Here is a 23,405-nt window from a genome sequence, read left to right on the forward strand (position 1 = left end):
ATGTGGACAAAATTTTCTTGCTAAGCTCTCAAATCAAAGCTTTTACATAAAGCTCAGAAAGTCACATTTGCATTTGCCATTGATGTCAGATTTAATTCAACCCAAACCACTTCTCCAAACCCCTCAACATCTTAAAGAAGAACATCTGAGAATTGTTAATTACAGCAAAAAGATGATTGTAATCACTTGCTTCATCAGACTGATCATTACTAACACTGAGCGCTGAGGAACGAGCAGGACAGCAGCTCCCAAAGGTAAATATGATTTAAAGGAGCCACTAAGAAGACTGTGCTACATACAACACATACATCTCTTTCTAGCCTAAACTATACACCTAGAAACTGGGATTTGTTTGCCAGATATGTTACATATGACAGCAATAGCAAATTGCAACATCAAATTGAATGTAATATTTGTTTCATACTGTAAACAATGCAATTAATAAATGATGTTCTTGATAAAGTATTCATAAGACCTCCATTCTTAAAAAAATACCACTGACTGTAGAACAACCTAAATATAATAGCAACTGCCTGTAAATGTTTATTAAACTCAAGAAAGCTACTAGAATGTTTTTTAGTGCTGTGTGCTACATGTTAGCATGGGTATTGAGATGCTAACATTCATTTTATCAAACCTATATGATGCTTACTGAGCTGGAGATACTTAACCGCAACCCCAACATTAAGCGGCAACAAAACAAAATTTTTGCAGATATAAAGCTAGATTGTTGGCAAATTCATCCAATTTATATGCTGCTGGAAAAAAAGCATGTGGTGATCAGACTTCCCTGATTTCCGATGGAAGTCCCTGTTTTGGACGACCTGTCCCCAGGTAAAGCTCTCTCTTTAGTTCACACTCATACAAGAAGAGTCTCACCCCGGTCTGTATAAATTGTGCTCAGACCGAGTAACCAGCTCCCAAATAGCATTGTTTTTTTAGCGATTTAGGCCCAGTGTTTTAAGGGCTGCGCATATATTCATAGAATCTGGGGTTACAATATGTAACCAACGTTCTATTTCGTATAAGCTTCGCCTTTAAAGACTATCGTCAGTGTGTTAATAATTAGACGAAGCAGGATGTGGTCTATGCCTCAGTGGGTCTGACTAAACCACAAGGACAAACATCTACAAGGCCAAAATAGCTTCAAAAGCCCAGCCTTCCGCATGCGTAATTATGCAGTCAGAGGTGCCCTGCGCCACCGAGTGTCAGAGAGGAGAATAGTTTCTGTTTAGGGCGAAGGCTGAGATGACATGAGCACAGAGATCGCCAGGAAGATCACCAGGAAGCTGCTGTGCAAATGTCCTCTACTGTCATTCCTCCATGCAGAGCTGTGGAGGACGAAATCTCCCTGGTGAAGTGGGCTCTGAGCTTCTCTGGAGGATCAGTCCAGAAGAAGCATGTGAAAAGCCTCACATAACCAGTGTGAAAGGCCCTGAGCACTGAGGACAATAGCTGTCCTGCAGAGTTCTCTCGGTAATCCACTAACACGCTGGTTGCGCAGTGTAGCCATGCGCCCCAGATAACATGAGAGCACACGCACGGGACAAAGAAGATGAGACATTCAATTCAATTCAATTCAAAAATACTTTATTAATCCCAAAGGGAAATTAAATGTTGTTGTAGCTCATATTATGAAGGTTTCCTCAAAGAGCCGTTGTAGATGCTGATGGCTGTGGGCAGGAAAGATCTCCTGTAGCGATCCGTCTTACAGCAGATCTGAAGAAGCCTCTGACTGAAGACACTCTGTTGTTGTAGGACAGTCTCATGAAGAGGATGCTCAGGGTTCTCCATAATGTTCTTCATTTTATGAGGAATCCTTCTTTGCACAATGATTTCCAGAGGTTCCAGAGGAGTCCTCAGAACAGAGCCAGCCTTTTTTATCAGCTTGTTGAGCTTTTTTAAGTCCCTGGCTCTGATGCTGCTTCCCCAGCAGATGATGGCAGAAGAGATCACACTCTCCACAACAGACTTATAGAAGATATGCAGCATCTTGCTGCAAACACCAAAGGACCTAAGCTTCCTCAAGACGTACAGTCTGCTCTGTCCCTTCTTGTAGATGGCTTCACAGTTGCATCTCCACTCTAGTCTGTTGTCCAGGTGAACACCGAGGTATTTATACTCCTCCACCACCTCCACTTATTCTCCCATGATAGAAATAGTTTTTGACTTATTCCTGTTTCTCTTAAAATCTACAATCATCTCCTTTTTTTTAGTCACGTTCAAAATGAGATGATTGTTTCCACACCATGTCACAAAGCAGTCCACCACCTTCCTGTACTCAGCTTCTTGTCCATCTCTGATCCACCCCACGACTGCAGAATCATCCGAGTATTTCTGCAGATGACAGGAGTCTGTCTTGTACTGGAAGTCTGAGGTGTACAGAGTGAAAAGGAATGGTGAGGGTACAGTCCCCTGTGGTGCTCCTGTGCTGCTGACTACCTGGTTAGACTCACAACCCTTCAGTTTCACAAACTGTGGTCTGTTTGTCAGGTAGTCTTTGATCCAGGTGATTGTTGAGGCCTCCACCTGAGTCTTCTGGAGTTTCTGACAGGTCCTTCAGGTCACTGGTGATCCAAGGTTTGTTATTGGGGAAGCATCTCACGGTTCTGGTGGGGATGATGTTATCCACACAGAAGTTTATATAGTCGGTTACACACTCAGTCATGGCATTGATGTCCTCTCCATGTGGCTGGCACAGTGTGTCCCAGTCTATAGCCTCAAAGCAACCTTGCAGAGCTTCTTCAGCTTCCTGTGACCATTTTCTCACAGTACTCTTTATTACAGGTTGCCTCTGAACAAGGGTCTTATATTTCGAGCACAGAAAAACAAGATTGTGATCTGATTTGCCTAGAGGAGGTCTTGCTGTAGAGATGTATGAGTCCTTGACATTTGCATAAGACAAATCCAATGTTTTGTTTTCTCTGGTAGAGCAGCTGACAAACTGTTGAAACGTTGGAAGTGTAGCAGAGAGTGAAGCATGGTTAAAATCACCAGAAATTGCCACAAAAGCATTGGGGTTTTGTGTCTGTAGCTTAGCAACAACTGAGCTGATGCAGCGTCGGCAACAGCGGAAGGTGGAACGTAAACTGTTGCCAAAATAACACTGGTGAACTCTCTGGGTAAATAATATGGTCAAAAACTTACTTCCAACAGTTCAATATCTGGACTGCAGAGATGACACTTCACAGTAACATGTCCTGGATTACACCATCTGTTGTTCACAAGTACTGCCAGTCCACCTCCTTTACATTTGCCGCTCCTCCTTAAATCTCTGTCTGCTTGTATGGTTAAAAAGTCCGGCAGAGAGACACTGGAGTCAGGGATATGATCCTGCAGCCATGTCTCAGTAAAACACATGATACTGCATGCCCAGTACTCTGGCTGGGTCCTTTGTAGGGCTTGGAGTTCATCCAACTTGTTTCCCAACGATCTCACATTGCCCATCAAAATCGACGGAAGAGATGGTTTGAACTTCCTCCTTCTCTCTCTTCTCTTAGCTCCTGCTCTGCATCCACGGCGTCTCCTTTTCAACTCATCAGGGATTTGGGGTTGTAGCTGAAGTATTATTTGAGCTTTTGAGATATCAATCAGCTGCTCCCGGTTTTAAGAAACAACCCCGTTGCCATGGCAATGTATCATAACAAATGTCCAAAAATAGAAAGTATTAAGAAAAATCCTCCAAGCTACACAGCATCCGACACCAGAGTGGACAGTCATTCAAAAAAAATCAACTGTATCCACCACAAGAGGAATAGTTCCCAAAAAAGAATAAATCAGAATCAAAAGTAACAGAGCTACTCCAACCTGCTGCCACCTTGAGCGGCGCAATTCTATAATTGGCTTCCTCCTCAGAGTTATAAGAAGTGGGATAGAAGCCATATAGAGTTATCACTCTGGACCTGAGTGGTGCTTTTGGGTGTAAAAGCAGGATTAGGACGCAGCACAGCAGAGGTGCCGTTGCCCTGTATTCCGAGACAGAAAAGAGCATCAGAAAGAGCAGAAAAATAACTAACAAGAAATTTAAGTGAAGCCTGATCTAAGAGCTCAAATGAGGCTTTAACCAGTGTGTGCAGGACCACCTCTAAATCCCACTGAGGAACCAGTGGGTATGACACCGGTCTGTGTCCACGTACGCCTTTTAAGAATTGTTTCATCAGCATCAGTGGGTTGTTAAAGGTTGTTCTGTCTCCAAACCCCTCATAATAGAATGAAACAGCAGCCACATTCGCTTTAACTGTGCTGAAAGCTGAATTACTGTCTATCAGTTGCTGGAGAAACTACAATATGCAGGTTAGTGGACATGAAATGGGATCCAAACCTTTCTCCACACACCAACTCTCAAAAGCCTTTCATTTTGAGGCGTACGATGCTGTGGTAGAAGCAGTCCGTACTCTCTCAAATGTATGCACGATTTCTCTTGGGAGGTCGAGCTTCTCTAAGCACTCCCGTTCAGCCACCAGACCCAGAGATGCTAGCCTATCTCTGTATAGCTCTTGACCGCCTCTCTCGCTTGGAGGACCCCTGCTCCCTCAATGGCAGCTGCCACTGGCAACCCGACAGCACCTGTTGCAGCCTGGGAACCACGGAGCGCTTGTGTGCTCAGGGGCTATAAAAACTACTGAAAGCTTTTCTTCCCGAACCCGATCCAGGAGCCGTGCGATCAGCAGGACCGGAAGAAAAGCTTACAGTGGCCACAGACTATAAGCAAATGCTACCACTCCTAGTGATGGATCCTCTCATGGGCTCAGTGTGAAGTACAGCTGACACTGTGATTTCTCCCACGTCACAAAGTACAGCTGACACTGTGATTTCTCCCACGTCACAAATAGATCCACTGCTGCTCTGCTGAATTTGGGCCAGATCTGAGAGATCAGGTTGGTGTGAAGGCTCCTACCTGCATGCCGGCGGGGACGCCCCCCCCAAGGATGTAAACTGTTCTGATGGAGAGCAGGCTCATGCATGCCCAGCATAGCAGCTGTCTGGCAATGTTTAACAGCTGACTTGAGTGCACGCCCCTTTGTTGGTTTATATAAGCTGCTGCAACTCCATTGTCTTTGTGGATCAGAACATGCTTATCCCATAGCAGAGGAGCAAAATGCTGTCACCCTCCACACAATAAGGAACTCCAGCACATTTTTGTGGAGAGACGTGTTTCTGGCCACTTTCCTCCCACTATCTGGGACAAACATGTCCCTTCCCATCCTTCTCCAACCCCAGATAAATACCGATCTGGGATGGGAGAACAGAACTTTTAAACTCCCAGTTTATGGGAAAGCCCAAGTTTGCTAGATGTTATGCCAGTGTCCTCGTCTACACAGCCTCTTTCTCCCTGGATCAAGCTAGAAGATGCAGGTGTTCAGATAAAAGATAAGCCTGATCCTTGCTGTGTGCAGTGGCTGCAGCCCCATCTCCACACATGTGGAGAATATGTGTGGGGGGAGAGAGTAACCAAATGGCAGGCGGTTGTACAGATATGGAATTCCCTTAAAGATATTTGCAGTGTTTCGGAATGATAGGGATGTGAAAATATATCCTGACCTTTCAGATCTATGGAGGTGAATCAGTTTCTCTGGTGAACATTTTCCAGCACCTGCCGTATTGTCAGTAATTGTCTCTCTCTATGATCGATTTGCTGAACAGGGACAGATTAAGAACGGGTTTCATTTCTCCCATTTTTTATGAAACCAAGAAGAATCTGGAATAAAACCCAGTGCTTTCCTCTGCATGGGGAACCCTTGAAATAAAGTTTTTAAAAGGAGTTCTTACAGTTCAGACTCAAGAGTAGAGTTTTACTCTGGAGACGGCAGAACCATTTCCACAATCTAAATATTTAAATTTTAATATTTTAAATTTGATCCTGTGCTTCTATAAATTTCCAATCTTTGCATTGTTATTCATTTTTAGTTTATTTTTTACTCGCCCCTTTTCCCATTTTTTTAAATTTAAATTTGGTCCAGCATATAAATACCTAGGATATTCTAAATGCTGGATTATTCTGCTCAGTAGGGTGACAGAAAAATCTCCGTTTGTGGTAATTCTCACTTCAACTCTTTCGAGTGGAGAATTCTTGCCTTTGCATCCACAAAAGTTAGTCACTTTCAATCCTACTGCTTTGGTATGAGGCAAAACCTAGTGGTTTAAATCCTCTATTCATTTCTCACAGGCACACATTTTAAACGCGGAATTGTCTTAGTATTTTTGTTTAAAATACTTAAACGTGGACTCTGCCGTCCTACTTTTACCTGTTACTGCCTAGGATTCACAGGGTTTTATTTCACGCAATGACCCCCAGTCATTCGTCACACTTTTTTAATCCAAATTCAACTCACCGCTTTGTCTCCTCTCTCTCAGAGTTCCGTCAGCCGTCAGACCCCAGCGGACAGGTTGAGATCCAGTCCCGGAAAGGGTCTGTGAGTCTCCCTGATGAAGACTGCCGTGCGCACGGTCTTTACTGGAATCCACCAACTCGCTGGAATCCTCAGGCGTAATTGGAATCCGGCTCCGAAGGACCAAATTAATGTACTGTATTGCACCGACTACGCCAAAACAAATTCCTTGTATGTCCAAAAACGCACTTGGCAATAAAGCTTATCTGATTCTGATTCTGATTAATGTCAGGTTTAAACAACCTAAAATACTTATAACATCACAAAAAGAAGAGAAAGACAAAGAATTAGTTATTTCACCCGCAGCGAGGAGAACGGACAGAGATGTGCTTCCAGTTACAAATCTCTCTACCGCTCTGAAAACCATCTTTCCGCACCTCTCTTTTTATTATCTTTCGGGGGTCCCTACTTACAAAGAACGTTGCTCTCTAAGGATGGGAAAAACAGTTGCATCGTAAACAGGTCATAAACACCATTATCTTTTAACAACACACTTCCACAGTCTCCCCATCTCAGGATCAGTGTCTCTTCTGTTCAGCACAATCAGCCTTCATCTTTTATGACCTCCTCAACTGCGACTGCTTCCTTCTCAGCTCCACTTTTGATGTTTGCCTGCAGACAAACTCATCACATCCTTTACTCACACAAATATCATAAAAGGTTATAAAATCAAATAGTCAATTAAAGAATAGGAGAATATATAAGATACATCTATATTCAATTATTCCAGCAGTTAGGAATTGGTGCTCTTAACTGATGCTAAAGAAAAAATGGGAGCCAATTAAACAGTTTGAGCGCAACTTACACAGACTGGGTTGAGGCCCATCCAGCAGGTGGGCATGAACTAAAGTTTTCAGTGCGGCGCGCAAAGTGAAAAACCCAATAGTGATAGCCTTAAAAGGCAAAGCCTGTACGATTTAGAACAAGACAGGATGATTTGGAAAAACTCCTTGTAAAACCTTTCTTGATTTGGTAGGGTGGCACACTACACTGTCAACAGAGGTTTGTCCAAATTAAGATGTTTTAGAATTCATTGGTGAGCTTTACTTTAGATTTTTAGAGCTAGCTATGAGTTGCTTTGCTAGTTTATTATTGTGATTTGTGAACATTGACTTTCAATATTAGGTGTGTTTGTTTACTCAGTTTGGACATAATTTGAAAGTTTCTCACAAAAAACTGTGAGTGAGGCAAGAACACTTGTATGAGCTTGTAACTCCGAATAAAAGTTTTGCTAAATATAGCATTTTGGCATTTCATCAGTTAAAGAAACTAGATAAATAATTACAAGACGTTAATATTTATAAGATCATACTATGATGACCCCAGGTTCTCATCTAAAACCTTTTCCGGGCCTTATTCTATCCAGACCTCTATAGCTACCATGCCTGAATACCATGGCTGATGGCTCTTCAGACAGAGGAGACCTTGCAAAACCAGATATGAGCTCATGTTAGTGGACTAACTCACCTCATACTCACACACAATATACTGACACATTAACTACATAACCATACACACACGCAGTGTCCTATGTAAGTATACACATGTTCACATTCATGCTCAACGTACGCACTCACATAGACTATTATTGTAGTAGTAGTTTTTGTACTCTACTACTATTACTTTATTCATTTCATTATTTTTAGAAATGCTAACAGCAATGTGGAGAAACATATTTTTACAGTTACACCTGAGTTTTATTGTTTAAATACAAATAAATATGTCAAAATAAATGTAATCATGATGCTGCCTCCACAATGTTTCAAAGTGGGGATGGCATATTCAGACATTATAGGTTTTTTGCCAACATAGCAATTTCTATGGGGGTCAGAAAGTTCAGTTTGGGCCTCATCTGACTAACACACCTTCTTCAACATGTTTACTGTGTGTGCTACATGGCTTGTAAATGGTTGTACTTTGGCTGTGTTTCAACAATGGCTTTCCTCTTGGCATTCTTACATAACTGTCATGTTGGTCGAGTGCATGACTAATAGTTGTCCTGTCAGCAGATTGTTTCACCTAAGCTGTGTGTCTCTGCTCCTCTAGACTTATCATCCACATCTTAGCTAGTTCTCTGATAAATGCTTAACTAATTAGGGAAATTGAGAATATTTTTGTTGGATTTTATTTAGGGTTCCTGAGGAACCCTAATATCATTACACTGGCCTGACAATGAAAGAAATTACCAAACTAATTCAAACTTCCCCAGAACTGATCAATAATGGAATGTCTGTGTCAAAATTCATGGAAATCTATAATTGTTAAAACATTTAATTGTTACCAGAAACTCCAAATTCTGAATATCTTCACAGTTGATGATGAATAAAGAGATGAGCACTGTCATGCAAAACTGCCACAGTCAAAAACTGATTCTTGAGAACTGAGATCCACTACTCCCAAAGAAAAATGTAAAATAAGCCGTCTTTATGTCGAACTTGTGGGTTGAGAATTAGTATAATGTAAAAACCATGGAAACCAGCAGCCTTGTACCTCTGATGACATGGTTACCTGGGTGATGAGTCTTGTAACAGGTGCCGCAGGAAGAAAGATGTGCTTCTGATAAAGTTAAAAATGTACTCACAAAGACCAGAAAAAAAAGTTGGTTTTTTTTCTGTAAATTTAAAATAAAACACTAGTGTTTTATTTTATCAAGCAATCTTTTTCTAGCCTAAACACACATGTTTTAAGATTTTTAAAAAAGTGAGTGTAGACCTGAGAATAATTTAAACACTCAGATGATTTCACTCAAGAACTGAAGAATACTATTATTAAAAAAAAGAGTTCTGTGGATCGTTTTGCTTCCTATGTGCATCCATGAGTCAACTGAAAGGTGAGAATTTATGTGCACCCATCTACAGGTTAGCAAATTACTTGACGCTAATTGACATTGTTTCCACGGTGTAAAAACTGTGATCGCAATGAATGAATTTGTTTTTTACCATTTATCTACACAGAATCATCAACAAATGTAAAAACATAAAATTACCTGTCAATGTTATGTTTGAAAATGGCAGAGGAAATAACTTAAAACAAGAAACCTTGGGCTAAATGCTAAACAAAACCTTTCCCATTCATTGCAATAAAAAATGTTTCTAGCGGCGTACAGATTTAATCCGTTTTTGCTTTTTTTCAGTCACACACAAATGTGTACAATCATGAAAACTCTTGATAATTTTATATACTGAAGGAAAAAAGACATGCAAACCAACCTGGCCTTATGAGAAAAAGTAAGAAAAGTTGCCCTTTAAAACTAAAAATTGGATGTGCTGCCCCTGGTGTCAAAAACAATAAATATATTATACAATAAATATATATGTTTTTAAACATGTACTGCCTGTTTAAGTTCAGACCAGAGCATCTCAATTGGATTTAAGTCCAGACTTTGACTAGGCCTCCATTTATACAGGTCCTTCTCAAAAAATTAGCATATTGTGATAAAGTTCATTATTTTCCATAATGTCATGATGAAAATTTAACATTCATATATTTTAGATTCATTGCACACTAACTGAAATATTTCAGGTCTTTTATTGTCTTAATACGGATGATTTTGGCATACAGCTCGTGAAAACCCAAAATTCCTATCTCACAAAATTAGCATATCATTAAAAGGGTCTCTAAACGAGCTATGAACCTAATCATCTGAATCAACGAGTTAACTCTAAACACCTGCAAAAGATTCCTGAGGCCTTTAAAACTCCCAGCCTGGTTCATCACTCAAAACCCCAATCATGGGTAAGACTGCCGACCTGACTGCTGTCCAGAAGGCCACTATTGACACCCTCAAGCAAGAGGGTAAGACACAGAAAGAAATTTCTGAACGAATAGGCTGTTCCCAGAGTGCTGTATCAAGGCACCTCAGTGGGAAGTCTGTGGGAAGGAAAAAGTGTGGCAGAAAACGCTGCACAACGAGAAGAGGTGACCGGACCCTGAGGAAGATTGTGGAGAAGGGCCGATTCCAGACCTTGGGGGACCTGCGGAAGCAGTGGACTGAGTCTGGAGTAGAAACATCCAGAGCCACCGTGCACAGGCGTGTGCAGGAAATGGGCTACAGGTGCCGCATTCCCCAGACCTGGGCTACAGAGAAGCAGCACTGGACTGTTGCTCAGTGGTCCAAAGTACTTTTTTCGGATGAAAGCAAATTCTGCATGTCATTCGGAAATCAAGGTGCCAGAGTCTGGAGGAAGACTGGGGAGAAGGAAATGTCAAAATGCCAGAAGTCCAGTGTCAAGTACCCACAGTCAGTGATGGTCTGGGGTGCCGTGTCAGCTGCTGGTGTTGGTCCACTGTGTTTTATCAAGGGCAGGGTCAATGCAGCTAGCTATCAGGAGATTTTGGAGCACTTCATGCTTCCATCTGCTGAAAAGCTTTATGGAGATGAAGATTTCATTTTTCAGCACGACCTGGCACCTGCTCACAGTGCCAAAACCACTGGTAAATGGTTTACTGACCATGGTATCACTGTGCTCAATTGGCCTGCCAACTCTCCTGACCTGAACCCCATAGAGAATCTGTGGGATATTGTGAAGAGAACGTTGAGAGACTCAAGACCCAACACTCTGGATGAGCTAAAGGCCGCTATCGAAGCATCCTGGGCCTCCATAAGACCTCAGCAGTGCCACAGGCTGATTGCCTCCATGCCACGCCGCATTGAAGCAGTCATTTTTGCAAAAGGATTCCTGACCAAGTATTGAGTGCATAACTGTACATGATTATTTGAAGGTTGACGTTTTTTGTATTAAAAACACTTTTCTTTTATTGGTTGGATGAAATATGCTAATTTTGTGAGATAGGAATTTTGGGTTTTCATGAGCTGTATGCCACAATCATCCGTATTAAGACAATAAAAGACCTGAAATATTTCAGTTAGTGTGCAATGAATCTAAAATATATGAATGTTAAATTTTCATCATTACATTATAGAAAATAATGAACTTTATCACAATATGCTAATATTTTGAGAAGGACCTGTACATGGACTCATGTGTGTTTTGGATAATTTTTCCACTGCAAACATTCAGCCATCATGAACTGATGGCTGGCTTCGTGGTTCCATAAACCTGGACAGCAGCAAGTCGTCCTTAAGCAGCAAAGCAGCCCCAGACCATAACATTACCTTCACTTTGTTTCACTGTGGGTATGATGTTATTTTTCCAGAGTACTATGTGTGTTTGTTTCTCCAGATGTAACAGAACACACACCTTCCAAAATGTTCCACTTTTGTTTTGTAGTTGCACTTTCGTCTCATCAGTCCAAACAAGATTTTCCCAAAAGTATTGGGATTCATCAAGATGCCCCTTTGGAAACTGTGAGACCAGACCTTTTGTTCTTTTTTGTTAAAAGTGGTTTTTGCCTTGGAACTGTCACAACAATTACATTTTTGCCCAGTCTCTTTCTTATTGCTAAATCATAAACACTCATCATAACAGAGGCAAGTGAGGCATGTAGTATTTAGATACAATTCTTGGTTCTTTTGTGACCTCCCGGATGAGTCATTGATGTACTTTTGAAGTCATTCTGGTAGGCCACTTCTCTAGGAAGGTTCATCACTATTCCATATTTCTCCATTTGTGGATAATCTTTCACTGTGTTTCTCTGGAGAGCCAAGCTTTAGAAATGGCCTTGTAACCATTTCCAGACTAATAGATGTCAGTTACTTTGTTTCTTATCTGTTTCTGATTTTCTTTAGATTAGGGCATAATGTGTTGCTTTCTGTGATCATTTAGCCAGCTTCATGTTGTCAGGCAGATTCTATTTAAGCGATTTATTGATTCTATAGGTCTGGTGATAATTTGCCCTGGGTATGGTTAAAATGTTAACTACAGTTAATTCATGATTCAAAAAGGGAAACAATTGTTGTTTTCATAAAGGCTATATTGATTTTGGTTAACTTTTTTTCTTTTATAAATGAAATCATCATTTGAAAACTGAGTTGTTGAAAAACAGAAGAAATCTCTAAGGGGTATGTACTTATGTATTGTATATCAGTAATAATTTGGCTAGAAGGTATATATTACCGTCTTTGTGATGCCTACGTCTCCTCATGGACTGAAAATACATATAAGGTTGGCCATTTAAGCAGTTTGATAAATGATTTAATAGATGGCCAGGTAATTATTTTGTGGCTTTTACCCTGGGCTGCCTTTCTTTGATTTCAAACACCTACTAGTTTCACCTTCCTTTCTCCAGTTTTCCTTTTCCTTTCAGGTGATTACACAGCCTGTCCTCGAGGAAATCTGCAAAATTAGTATTGTATAGAATAGAAATGATCTGATTTTCTTAACTGTACTTTTTTAAGAAGTGTTTGTTAGTCTGATGTTGAAACATGCAATGTTGATGGCGGGGGATTCATAAGTAGCAATATGCCTATTTTCTTGTCCCGCGTGTTAGAAATTTTATTTTAAATCATAATTTAAGTTTAAAGAAAGTCAAGATAAATATGGGAATTCTGAAATGAAAAGAAAATTAAAAATGTCAATGAAAGACCAACTGATGTTGATGTCATTCCACATCAGCGTTGAGTCAGAACCAATCTCGCCTTTATCAAAGTGTTTAGTTTTCTGGGAAATGCAGACAGTACTTTGACTTTTTATTTTAAGTTAATCTACTGTGGATTTCAAAATTGTGCACAACCCTACATAAAAACACAATGCTTAAAGAATCAAATACTTATTTCAAAGTGCATTTCCAAATAGATTCTGGCTACAAAGCAGGTATGTAACAATGAGAAAATGTATTATCATTTTAAGTCTTCAAATTCCTCACAGTTATCAGTTTAACTTCAGCGTAAATGTTAACTTAATTGTCAGTCGCGGTAGTAGTTGTAATATATTTTTCACCATTTTATCCCTCTCTCACCAACAGAATCAGAATGCCTTGTGTATTGAATAACATCTGTCAGGGTGAAATTACTATCTGCAGCCTGAACTAACAATGCACCCAGCATTCAGATGTGTTCAGGAGCAGAGACAACCTTGTGAGTTGTTTTAATTCGCTCTGTGCCATTTGAAGTTCAGAGGACTTTATAAGGGTTTTATTGTGAAGGGTTGCCATATTAAGGCTATGTGAGTCTAATTAGATCATTGAATAAAATGCTGGGAGTCTAATAATTTGGATGAGCTGGTAACAAGTTAAGCAGACAAACTGACCATTCTGAAGAGTGCAAAAATCAAGCTAAATGTTTGCTTACTTAGTATTTAACTCAGCCACTAGATATAAATTCGGTTTACAAAAAGTATTCATATCTACCTAAAGGAATAATAAAGAGAAAATACACTGTTTATGTTATTTTCTTCGAAGTCAGAAGTTTACACATAGTATTTAGTACAGTAGAATGTTCCTTTAAACTGAATTACTTCGGGTGAATGTTTTGGGTATCATTCCACAAGCTCCACACAATAGTTTGGCAGAAATGTGGCCCATTCCTCCTGACAGAATCATTGTAACTGAGTCACGTTTTCATGTGCGCTCACAAATTTTACTTGGAACTGAGATCAGGACTAACATTGATCTTACTCTTCTTTTGCCACTTTGTTCCTAATTTGGCAGTATGCTCATGACCATCAGACATTTGGGGTTAACCCAAAAGCTTTAACTATCTGGCTATTGTGTTGCTTCAATATTTTATTGCTCTTGCCTCATGATGCCACCTGTGCAAAATGCCCTCCTGCAGCAAAATACCTGCACAACATGCTGCTACTGCTGTATGTAACAGTTGCGATGCTATTTTTGGTTTGGAAACTTAAAAAATAAAGGGTTTTGTTCCTTGTCATTGATTTATGATAGTGTTTGTTTTAATTAAAAATAGGGATGGATTAATTCAACAGAATTATTTTTTACATTTCACTAAACTTTTTATGCATTTTTATTTGTTAAAGCACAAACATCTAGTTAATTTTTGTATGGATGGATTTCAAAATAATGGCAAAATGGACCAGAAAAGAGGCAAAAATCCAAAATTGCCTTTTTGATTTCTTTGTTGGCTAAAACTTATGAAGTCAATCCATGATTTGAACCTTTGGCACTGTGTCGGGATAAACGAACACGGATCACAACTAGCTTAATGAAAGATGATGGAGATGTGTGAATACACCGCCTGCCTTCAGTGTCAGACATGACTTGCATGAGGAAGAATCCAGAGGTTGTGATTCACACCTTTTAGTGTGTGTGTGTGTGTGTGTGTGTGTGTGTTCCTGTCTTGGCATCACAGTGAGAGCCATTTTCCCGGTTTCACCATCAAATTGAGGACCGTTTGTACCAAAGTGAGGACATTTTGCTGGTCCTCACGACCTATTTTGCTAACGGTTAGGTTTAGGACTAAGGTGTGAATTGAGTTTAGGTTAAGGTTAGGGTTAGGTAAGCACTGGTAATGGTTAGGTTTAGGGTTATTGTCAGGGTTAGGGCATAGAAAGGGTTGAAAATGACTGAAAATCAATGGAAGTCAATGGGAGTCAACACATGGTCCTCACTACATATAGCAAAACAAGAGTGTGTGTGTGTGTGTGTGTGTGTGTGTGTGTGTGTGTGTGTTGTGGTGCGTAAACATCAAGATCTGTTAAATGAGCTTGTGTTGTCTATACATGCTTTCTGTGTGTTTTTATGGAAATGTAAATGATTGGTACAGAGTGTAAGAAGAGTTTTGCTGTACATCTAACGTATTTACAGGTCCTTCTCAAAATATTAGCATATTGTGATAAAGTTCATTATTTTCCATAATGTAATGATGAAAATTTAACATTCATATATTTTAGATTCATTGCACACTAACTGAAATATTTCAGGTCTTTTATTGTCTTAATACGGATGATTTTGGCATACAGCTCATGAAAACCCAAAATTCCTATCTCACAAAATTAGCATATCATTAAAAGGGTCTCTAAACGAGCTATGAACCTAATCATCTGAATCAACGAGTTAACTCTAAACACCTGCAAAAGATTCCTGAGGCCTTTAAAACTCCCAGCCTGGTTCATCACTCAAAACCCCAATCATGGGTAAGACTGCCGACCTGACCGCTGTCCCGAAGGCCACTATTGACACCCTCAAGCAAGAGGGTAAGACACAGAAAGACATTTCTGAACGAATAGGCTGTTCCCAGAGTGCTGTATCAAGGCACCTCAGTGGGAAGTCTGTGGGAAGGAAAAAGTGTGGCAGAAAACGCTGCACAACGAGAAGAGGTGACCGGACCCTGAGGAAGATTGTGGAGAAGGGCCGATTCCAGACCTTGGAGGACCTGCGGAAGCAGTGGACTGAGTCTGGAGTAGAAACATCCAGAGCCACTGTGCACAGGCATGTGCAGGAAATGGGCTACAGGTGCCGCATTCCCCAGGTCAAGCCACTTTTGAACCAGAAACAGCGGCAGAAGCGCCTGACCTGGGCTACAGAGAAGCAGCACTGGACTGTTGCTCAGTGGTCCAAAGTACTTTTTTCGGATGAAAGCAAATTCTGCATGTCATTCGGAAATCAAGGTGCCAGAGTCTGGAGGAAGACTGGGGAGAAGGAAACGCCAAAATGCCAGAAGTCCAGTGTCAAGTACCCACAGTCAGTGATGGTCAGGGGTGCCGTTTCAGCTGCTGGTGTTGGTCCACTGTGTTTTATCAAGGGCAGGGTCAATGCAGCTAGCTATCAGGAGATTTTGGAGCACTTCATGCTTCCATCTGCTGAAAAGCTTTATGGAGATGAAGATTTCATTTTTCAGCACGACCTGGCACCTGCTCACAGTGCCAAAACCACTGGTAAATGGTTTACTGACCATGGTATCACTGTGCTCAATTGGCCTGCCAACTCTCTGACCTGAACCCCATAGAGAATCTGTGGGATATTGTGAAGAGAACGTTGAGAGACTCAAGACCCAACACTCTGGATGAGCTAAAGGCCGCTGTCGAAGCATCCTGGGCCTCCATAAGACCTCAGCAGTGCCACAGGCTGATTGCCTCCATGCCACGCCGCATTGAAGCAGTCATTTCTGCAAAAGGATTCCCGACCAAGTATTGAGTGCATAACTGTACATGATTATTTGAAGGTTGATGTTTTTTGTATTAAAAACACTTTTCTTTTATTGGTCGGATTAAATATGCTAATTTTGTGAGATAGGAATTTGGGGTTTTCATGAGCTGTATGCCAAAATCATCCGTATTAAGACAATAAAAGACCTGAAATATTTCAGTTAGTGTGCAATGAATCTAAAATATATGAATGTTAAATTTTCATCATTACATTATGGAAAATAATGAACTTTATCACAATATGCTAATATTTTGAGAAGGACCTGTATTTGATCCAAAGGAACAAACGTACAAGTCACTTAATTTAGTTGTTGGCAACAGCTTCATGAAACATTGACCTTCCATTTGTGCCTTGAGGCCACAAAATGAGTCACATGACAGCTGGATATTTACAGTGCTTCTCATCATTGGCCTTGCCAAATCATAGCACACTTCACTGCTGCCTATAGGCCCAAGGCTGGAATTCAGCTATGCAAGCTGATGCATAGGTGTTCTTTTTTCATCCATTAGCCCATGCTCTCTGCAAGCTTGTATAACACAGAAAAACATGAGGGTATTCTGAGACATTAATGCACATTAATGTGCATTTGTGACAGTTTGCGTGAGTATGTTTGAATGAGAAACAGCAGAGAGAATTATGTAGAAACACTGTATGTGGGACCAGTGCATTTCAGGCTGATTTGTCGTGTGGATGAGCCTCCGGAGAGCATTCATTCCAGAACATTTTGATGAACTGTAAAATAAATAAATCTATTCTTCTGGATCTTAATATCAGAGAGTAAAGATCTGGAGTTTTTTTAGGCTTAGCCCTGTCCCCTGTGGATAAATAAGAGGGCTTGATTTTCTGTATTGTTTTATTGTACAATTGAAGGCCTGTCAGGTAAAATAAATCCAAAAAATTGTGGTCTGAAATATATATGAAAATAATTGTGCATGTAATTTTAAGATGTGCAATGTCTCTGTCTAATCTATTTATTAAAGGTAAAATATAATTTTCATATTTAGTATTTATCTATACCATTGAATGCATTTTACTTCCCTTAGGGGGGATTTTTTTTTCTACCCTGTCATCAAGACTCTTACAAAATAAATAATATTTCAGTCGTTACTTTGCCCAGAAATATAGCGGGCATACTAAAACTGTTGCAGTAACAATGAGGATGGTTCTGACTTTCAATCCCTTGCAACCCATTCTCACTAGAGCCAATTGTTAGATTAAATAATTCTGAAGCTGCACTACTGTTCATTTCACTTGGGAAAATCTCAGACATTGTCCGACACCCCGAGGGCCCAGATTACTTTTTAGACAGCAGCAATTCAAGGGGAAGAGGTGAAGGCAGCTACTGTGAAAAGTACAAAATGTATGCATGTTATAAGACAGAGACAACAAAGAGAGACAACACTTTATATTTGTTACTAATGCAGAAGTGTAAACAAATGTGTAGTGTTCAGACAGAGTACAGGGGTTGGACAATGAAACTGAAACACCTGTCATTTTAGTGTGGGAGGTTTCATGGCTAAATTGGACCAGCCTGGTAGCCAGTCTTCATTGATTGCACATTGCACCAGTAAGAGCAGAGTGTGAAGGTTCAATTAGCAGGGTAAGAGCACAGTTTTGCTCAAAATATTGAAATGCACACAACATTATGGGTGACATACCAGAGTTCAAAAGAGGACAAATTATTGGTGCACGTCTTGCTGGCGCATCTGTGACCAAGACAGCAAGTCTTTGTGATGTATCAAGAGCCACGGTATCCAGGATAATGTCAGCATACCACCAAGAAGGACGAACCACATCCAACAGGATTAACTGTGGACGCAAGAGGAAGCTGTCTGAAAGGGATGTTCGGGTGCTAACCCAGATTGTATTCAAAAAACATAAAACCACGGCTGCCCAAATCACGGCAGAATTAAATGTGCACCTCAACTCTCCTGTTTCCACCAGAACTGTCTGTCAGGAGCTCCACAGGGTCAATATACACGGCCGGGCTGCTATAGCCAAACCTTTGGTCACTCATGCCAATGCCAAACATCGGTTTCAATGATGCAAGGAGCGCAAATCTTGGGCTGTGGACAAGATTTGAGTCCACCTTTACTGTTTTCCCCACATCCAGGAGAGTTACGGTGTGGAGAAGCCCCAAAGAAGCGTACCACCCAGACTGTTGCATGCCCAGAGTGAAGCATGGGGGTGGATCAGTGATGGTTTGGGCTGCCATATCATGGCATTCCCTTGGCCCAATACTTGTGCTAGATGGGCGCGTCACTGCCAAGGACTACCGAACCATTCTTGAGGACCATGTGCATCCAATGGTTCAAACATTGTATCCTGAAGGCGGTGCACCAATACACACAGAAAGACTAGAGAAAGATTGGTTTGATGAACATGAAAGTGAAGTTGAACATTTCCCATGGCCTGCACAGTCACCAGATCTATATATTATTGAGCCCCTTTGGGATGTTTTGGAGGAGCGAGTCAGAAAACGTTTTCTTCCACCAGTATCACGTAGTGACCTGTCCACTATCCTGCAAGAACAATGGCTTAAAATCCCTCTGACCACTGTGCAGGACTTGTATATGTCATTCCCAAGATGAATTGACGCTGTATTGGCCGCAAAAGGAGGCCCTACACCATACTAATAAATTATTGTGGTCTTAAACCAGATGTTTCAGTTTCATTGTCCAACCCCTGTATATACCTCAAAATTATTTTCATTTTTGTTATTCAGGATCAACTCAACAAGGTTGAATGATATACGTATGATATTCTATTATTAATAGCAAAAATGGTTGAGAACATTTTTTGAGGGGCTTTCAAAACTTTAAATATTTAAAAATAAATTGCAGAATGCAAAAACCTATGAACTGCAATTTTACCATTTAGAACAAAGGGCTCTTTCTCACTAAACTGAAAGGAAAAATGGTACATATTACTACTACTGCTACTTGTTATCATTATTATTATGTTTCAGTGTTGTAATAAAAGACCATCACAACAGGTATAGAGTGTTTTCCATTTACTTGGAATGTTTATTGCATGTTTTCTCTTTGTATTATTCTACAAACTTTGCTTTATTTGCTATATTATGTATTTAAAAATGTATTCCTGTTTTGTTTGTTAGATGAGGGCATACGAAGTGGTAATGGAGTAATAAAGCTCTGAGATCCCATAAGGTCACTCTATATAGTGTGGCCTAGTCATGAGCTGATATAAGATTCTCATGGTATGATAACCTTGAGTAAAAATACCTCAGTTTCTCTGTATCACAATATTTGCACAAAAATCCAAAATAAAAATGGCTGACATTATATTAAATTAAAACAGAAAAGTAACAATGTCCCCTCTGCTCCTAGAAAACTTACACATTGATACATACAGATACAATAATTTTATCCCATCTATACCAATTTATTGATACCTTGATTTTGAAACATAGACTTAAGCTAAAATATGAAATAAAAACCTATTAAACTTAGTAGTTGTTTTCAAGTGCTTATTACAAGAAATACTTTTTAAATTAGTCAAGCTATCTGCAAGGGTAGCAAGCCTGCAGTTGGCTCCTTAACAAACTTGCCTTGCCTTAGGCAAGTTTGTACAGCACATTTCAGCAACAAGACAATTCAAAGTGCTTTACATGATGGATTAAGTACATTGCATTGGCAATAACATTAAAAAGTGCATTGCAGTGGCGTCATAAAGGAAAGGAAAGAAAAGTTGGACTGCAGGCTGAAATTAATTATGTTTCAGTTAATAGTTTCTCCTTTGCTTACCAACTGTATTTGTTAAAAAATTTAAAACTTCTAAAGTGTCCACAGCATGATTATATTTTTAGGTGTGGAAATATTTCCAGCCAAATGTATCTTTCTTGTAAGCACGGGAAAAGTGTGAAATCACCTACTTTCAGCCAGTCAGCACGTTCTTGTAGTATGCAGCAATAAATGGAGGAGGGGTGGCAAAGATTTAAATTGTGTGAATAGTAATTATGGAATTTTTGTGTGTTATTAAAACGTTTACTTTTTTAAAACCTTGGCATACCTTGATGATGGCAACTGAACAATGAGGTCTGAAAGCTCCCAAATAATTAGGAGGACCACACTGACATCCAACCTCTGGACTGAGGTGATGTTGACAGTGGATGTTTGCTTATCATTTGTCCACTCTCTCAGTGATTTATTAGTAAAAGTATAGTAACTATAACTTGATACAACAACAACACTGCTTTAAATTATTGTGCAATGTTTACCAGTTTTTTTTTTTTTTTGCTGATTCAGAAAAAGAGGATCCCACAATTAAAAATGAAAATATACAACAGCCAGATTTTTTCAACATTTTGCCAAACTTTGGCCGATTGCAAAACAAACCCTTGTCATGTAACAGTAACACCATTTCCTTTTAGCTAGAAAGGAACCTAATCTGCCATATATCTGAGAACAAATCTTTGCCGGGCATCTCGTACACTATTTTAGAGAATGGGAGGGGTGAATCAGGGGAGACAGGGAGGGTGGTAGGTCACTTGGTGGTCCAGTGGACTGGAAAATGTTGCAGCCCCTTGGCTGAAAGTTAGTGCATGACTGTATGTATGCTGGAGCTAATATGGCCACTGGCTCATTGGAACCCTGATTTAAGGAACACTGTGTAACACAGCCAAATGCCTAAGCAAAAGAAGAGTTTCAAAGAGGAACCACTGAGGTCAGTGAAGCAAAGTGAAGAAATCTCTCTCCCTCGTGTCCAAAGGCAAATCCATAAATTTGGGTAAGACATTGCCGCTGCTGGAAAATACAGATTATAAAATACAGATTTTTTTGCAAAAAAAAACCCTGATTGTAAAGAGACAGGTGCTCTGAAAAGAAGACTGTATCATCCAGTCACATGCAGGTGACTCTCAGCCTGTCACAACAGGAGCTGCTGACAGGTTGGTCATCAATGAAAGGAGGCAGAAAAAGAGGAGAACAGAACGACAGAGAGGAAAGGAGAGACAGAGAAGAGAGAAAAAAAGAAAGAGAAAGAAAGAGATGCTGACAGGTTCACCCCCCTCCCCCTTAGCCAGCACCCCCATCCATAGCAATCAAGAAGGTGAGGACACAGAGGGGAGGAGAAGAGAGGAGCTTCAAGCTCAGCTGCATGTCAACCCAATCATTACATCACATGACCATTTAAATTGGCATGATGGGTGCTGTGCAGTGCAGTAGATTTTCATAAATGTAGTACTGCTGATTAATACAGTCAACGTGAGATGCAGTTTGACATGTTTCACACTTTAAATCTATAGTTCTCTGCATAAAAAAATAGGTTATGGTAGAAACCCATGCAGTCAGATAACGAACACAATATCATGCTTCTGAAGCCAAAAAAATGCTTCTCGAAATTAATAGGAAACATGAGCAGAAAAAGAGATGTAAAATGTCATTATAAATCCATAAGTGACAGTCAACTCCTCAACTGTTTGCATTATTGTGTACGTATGCAAAAAAAAAAAAAAAAAAAACAGTCGAAGAATGGAAAATAATATAGTCAATCTGAGAACAAAATGTAGTGGCAGCGAAGCAGGGAGGGAGGCGGAGGGGGAAATAGCCCCGTTCATCTCCTCTCATTTTCTGCCCGCTACTACCCGGCAGAGTTTCTATGGCAACCCCTCGAAAAGCGGTGTGCGGTGAATTGTGGATTTGAGATGCGCTGTCTGATTGCGCTGTGTGGAGGAGATGGCTGGCGCTTTCGTCAGTCTTCTCCTGTAAGAGGAAATTGGTGATGGGCTCCAATGAAACAGCAATCCATATGCTTTCTTTGATCTGCGTGCCAATCTTCGGGCTCCACGTCATGTGTGTGTTGGAGTGCATGTGCAGAACAGGCTCCACAAAGCTTTACATTAGGAATCCGGTAACCTCCTCCCCTCCTCACCAGCAGAGCTGCCCGTCTCTCTTGACATCCTCCAGACTGCGCTCAGCTCTCCAAAAATGAATTTGCCCGGCTGACCGTGTGGACTCATCAGTATGCTTTGAGTTTCAGGTGACTGATTCGATGCCATTGATGATGATTCACTTCTCTAAATTCGAACAGCAGCTTGCAGTGCAGTGCAGTGTGTCCTTAGTGTGAAATCATGACATATGGCACAAATAGTTTCAGATCCCTGCAAGCCCTCCCCTCCCCTTTGCTCACCACCTCACCCACTGCCTGTCTGTTTTTCCCATGCGAGCAGTAACTTGTGCCCGTGACTGACATGCACTGATGCAGGGGTCTTTGTCATGAGACCTGCTCCTTTCTCTGCACGAGTAGGACATGTATGTTGTTCAGTGTGAGCTTGATGTCTCTCCCTCTGACTGGCTGCACGATGCTTGTAAGCTGTGCCAGTCCCCATTAGCATCCCATTATAAACCTGCATGATCACTCGTCACTTAAAATGCCTGCCACAGCATGCACTATGCGTGTGTGTGTGTGTGTGTGTGGAAGCATTTTTCTTTCGAGAACACGTGTTTGAACGTGAATAAGAATCACACTGTCAAGTGATTGAGATGACCTTGTTTGAGAAGAATGTGGAAAAAACAAGGCAGCAGAGCCTTGCGGTGAATGCAATTTCATTTGAATGTCTCTGCAAGTGTTTGGTTTGTTTGACCCAGATTTCTCACCTACCTCACTATTGATAAACTGGATATCCGAAGGCAACACTTTCAAGCTATTCAATGTAGTTTCTAGGTAGCGAACAGCGCCCTCTGCTGACCATCCCTGTGTTGCACTTGATTAAAAAAAATCCCTGGCATGTGAAAAATGGCAAACCTTTGTGCTTTTATTTGACACGTGGATTCTTAATAATACTGTTAAAAACACAGAACAATTCAGGCAAACCTACCAAATAATTAAGAAAAAAAAAAGTATTAAAACGTCTCATAAAATGTAATATTTAAAATGCAATTTTCTGGGGAGGAAGAAATTAGGACACCCCTACATTTATTTCCACGCACTGTAAAATGATTAAAAGCACACATAGTTGTATCACTTCAGCAGCACAAAATTAGAACAGCA

General features: G+C 40.4%; 1 protein-coding gene across 2 annotated transcripts in view; it reads left to right on the forward strand.

Annotated features, from left to right (window-relative positions):
- The window catches only part of tnnc1a (troponin C type 1a (slow)), a 43,028-nt gene that overhangs the window by 10,868 nt on the left and 8,755 nt on the right, over positions 1–23,405 (forward strand). The window contains exon 1 of one of the 2 annotated variants that reach the window (XM_047378439.1): positions 6,398–6,522. The exons of the other annotated variant lie outside the window; for it this stretch is intronic. Coding sequence (XP_047234395.1) covers positions 6,427–6,522 — 96 coding nt within the window. The 5' untranslated portion in view covers positions 6,398–6,426. Of the gene's footprint in view, positions 1–6,397; positions 6,523–23,405 lie in introns of those variants that run through there. 2 annotated transcript variants of the gene reach the window in all.

Source organism: Girardinichthys multiradiatus, chromosome 1, assembly GCF_021462225.1.
Source record: "Girardinichthys multiradiatus isolate DD_20200921_A chromosome 1, DD_fGirMul_XY1, whole genome shotgun sequence".
Lineage (NCBI taxonomy): Eukaryota > Metazoa > Chordata > Actinopteri > Cyprinodontiformes > Goodeidae > Girardinichthys > Girardinichthys multiradiatus.